Source organism: Canis lupus, chromosome 7, assembly GCF_003254725.2.
Source record: "Canis lupus dingo isolate Sandy chromosome 7, ASM325472v2, whole genome shotgun sequence".
NCBI lineage: Eukaryota > Metazoa > Chordata > Mammalia > Carnivora > Canidae > Canis > Canis lupus.
Genome location: NC_064249.1, coordinates 76980003 through 76982683, shown reverse-complemented (window position 1 = coordinate 76982683; position 2681 = coordinate 76980003). Strand labels below are relative to the sequence as shown.

General features: G+C 41.6%; 1 protein-coding gene across 1 annotated transcript; it reads right to left on the bottom strand.

The window, feature by feature from the left end:
* Window positions 1-529: 529 nt before the first annotated feature.
* On the bottom strand, window positions 530-1031 carry LOC112648089 (60S ribosomal protein L23-like). The gene has a single exon (XM_025429546.3). The coding sequence runs from the start codon at window positions 1005-1007 to the stop codon at window positions 585-587; it is 423 nt and encodes a 140-aa protein (XP_025285331.1). The 5' UTR covers window positions 1008-1031; the 3' UTR covers window positions 530-584.
* Window positions 1032-2681: the final 1650 nt, after the last annotated feature.

Here is a 2681-nt window from a genome sequence, read left to right as displayed (position 1 = left end):
CCTTACTACTCACAGCCCATTGACAAGTCCTTGAAACAGGCAGAGTGACATTCCTCTAGGGACTCAACTGCCTCCATGTGAATACTTTGCTAAGGTCAAAAGGCAATCTTAGCCTGCCCCCCAGGATCCTGTAAGTCCACTTTAACATATAAAAATTCCTTTAGAAATTTCTTTTATCTCTAAATCTCCCAAGATACATGTTAGCAATCATCTCCTAAGCATATAACTCTCCCGTATACATCTCAAGAGTCTCGTGACTAAGATCTTAATAGATGGTAATAAATGACCTTGTCTCAACAATATGTGGCCCCCTAAAGATCCTGGAAACCCTGCTTCCAAAATTCCTTTAGAGACCGATTCTATCCCTAACCCCCTCCTAACTTGAAGTGTATAAATGGGCACTCCTCATGACCCCGGTACAGTTCTTTCTGCTCTTGGGTCTGTCCCCGTGCTTTAATAAAGCCACCTCTTTGCACCAAGGATGTTTAAAGAATTCTTTCTTGGCTATGGGCTTAGAATCCTAACATCTTTCTTTTTTTTTTACAAATAATTTTTATTTTTTTTTAAACAAATACACCAAAGAATCATGCAATGCTGCCAGCATTGGAAGCAATCCTGGGCCACAAGTCTGCACACTCCTTTGCGACTGGTCCTGTAATAGCAGAACCTTTCATTTCACCTTTATTATTTACTATGACCCCCGTGTTATCCTCAAAATAGAGAAACACACCATCTTTTCTCCGGTATGATTTTCGTTGTCGAATCACCACTGCTGGATGTACCTTCTTCCTGAGCTCTGGTTTGCCTTTCTTCACTGTGGCCATCACCATGTCCCCCACACCAGCAGCAGGAAGTCTGTTCAATCGTCCCTTAATCCCCTTCACAGAGATAATATACAGATTTTTGGCTCCTGTGTTGTCAGCACAATTGATGACGGCTCCTACCGGAAGGCCCAGGGAAATCCGGAATTTTGCACCGGAGGACCCACCACGTCCTCGCTTCGACATCTTGAACACCGAAAAAGGACCGGTGTTACACACGACAGTAATTACATCACTGTGATTATCATCAGAATACAAGTGATTTCTTAGTAGTTCTGCCCCCGTGCTTTAATAAAATCACCTTCTTGCACCAAAGATGTCTCAAGAATTCTTTCTTGGCTCTTGGCTTTGAACCCTAATGTCTTTTCCTTCATGAGTATTGACTCAGCCTCCTTATAGAAAATGTTTAGTGACCCCTGGACTAGATGGACCTTCACATTCTTTAGGAAGTGGCAGCCCCACAGCCCTTTGATAACTTGATTTTAAGAGTTTTGAGACTGTAGTCAGTCCCCAAAGGGAGCTTATGAATTTCCTTTTCCTGGCGATTTATACAGAAAGGTTTACGTGTGTGTCCCCCTTAAATGATGGGGATGTTCTTGGGCCCAAGGGTGAACTAAGTCTTTTCTGAGATAACTTCCATTTTCCTGGAGGCCTGTAGTGAACCCTCTTTCCAAATCAAGGGCAGGGCTGCAGAGTTCATCTGGATACAGCTTCCTAAGTAATTGAAATACAGGTAGTAAAAGGCTTTGCAAAGGGAGTGACTGTGTAGAGGTAGCACACAAGAGGAAGCTTGCATCACTCTTCTGTCTCTGCATTTTCCCCCTTCAGATCACTGCTCAGGGAGCTGAGTGCAGGCCTGAGCCACCTTCAGGAGCTGTCCTGCCTGGGGCTACATCTGAAGCTGACTGTACTCTCTGTGTAATAAAATAACAACAGTGATGATAATAGTGACACTTTGTGGGCTTTGCTTTGCTTTTCATAGTCACTATCTTATGAATCCCAGCATTGACTTAGTGAATTAGGTACCTGTATTAGTTTCACATTTCTGTCATGCAAATTACCATAGTCTTGGTGGTTTAAAACAACACAAATTGGTTATCTTACAGTTCTGGACGTCAGAAGCCAAATATAGATCTTGCTGAGCTAAAATCAAGGTTTCAACAGGGAGGCGGCATTATTCCTTCTGGAGACTCCAGAGAATCCAATTCCTTCCATTTTCCAGTTTCTAGAGGCCACCCACATGCCTTTGCTTGTGACCTCTTACTGCACTTTTAAAGACAGCAATGCTAAATTGAATCCTGCTTACATTGACATTTGTCTGGTTCTCCTAAGCAATTCATTTTTAAATATACCTTGAGTAGCTCCAGATCCAGAAACAGTGGGATACTTTTTATCAGGCTAATTCTTGCACATAACAATTAGAAACTACATGAAATATTTTTAAAAACACTACTATTGGAAACCATTAAGAATAAATAAAAACAGCCTGAAACTGTAAAAGTTTGACCCTTAAAAGAAACAAATGCACTGGGTGAGGTTTTCACTTATGTAGGTCTTCTCTTGAAAACAATTCTCAGTCCACACATTGTGAAAGTAGCTAGAATTCAAGCAGAAAAACATCACTGTCTTATTGGGATGCAGTATTAAATGTGGAATTCAGGGCTGCCAGAAACATTAGAAGTTGAGAAAGGAAATCTTAAAGAGGAAGGAGCCACAGAAGAAGGATCCCAGAAATCTTGTAAACACCATCCATATATACTTAGCTTACCCATGAACTGTGCAGGGGGAGAACTAAAGGAGCCTAGAAGAAAGCAACAGCATAAAGGCTGAAAATCTAAGCAAAACTTTAGCTTCTTCACC

Coding starts and splice junctions, on each gene's coding strand:
- LOC112648089 (XM_025429546.3), bottom strand. CDS start 1,007: ATGTCGAAGCGAGGACGTGGTGGGTCCTCCGGTGCAAAATTCCGGATT.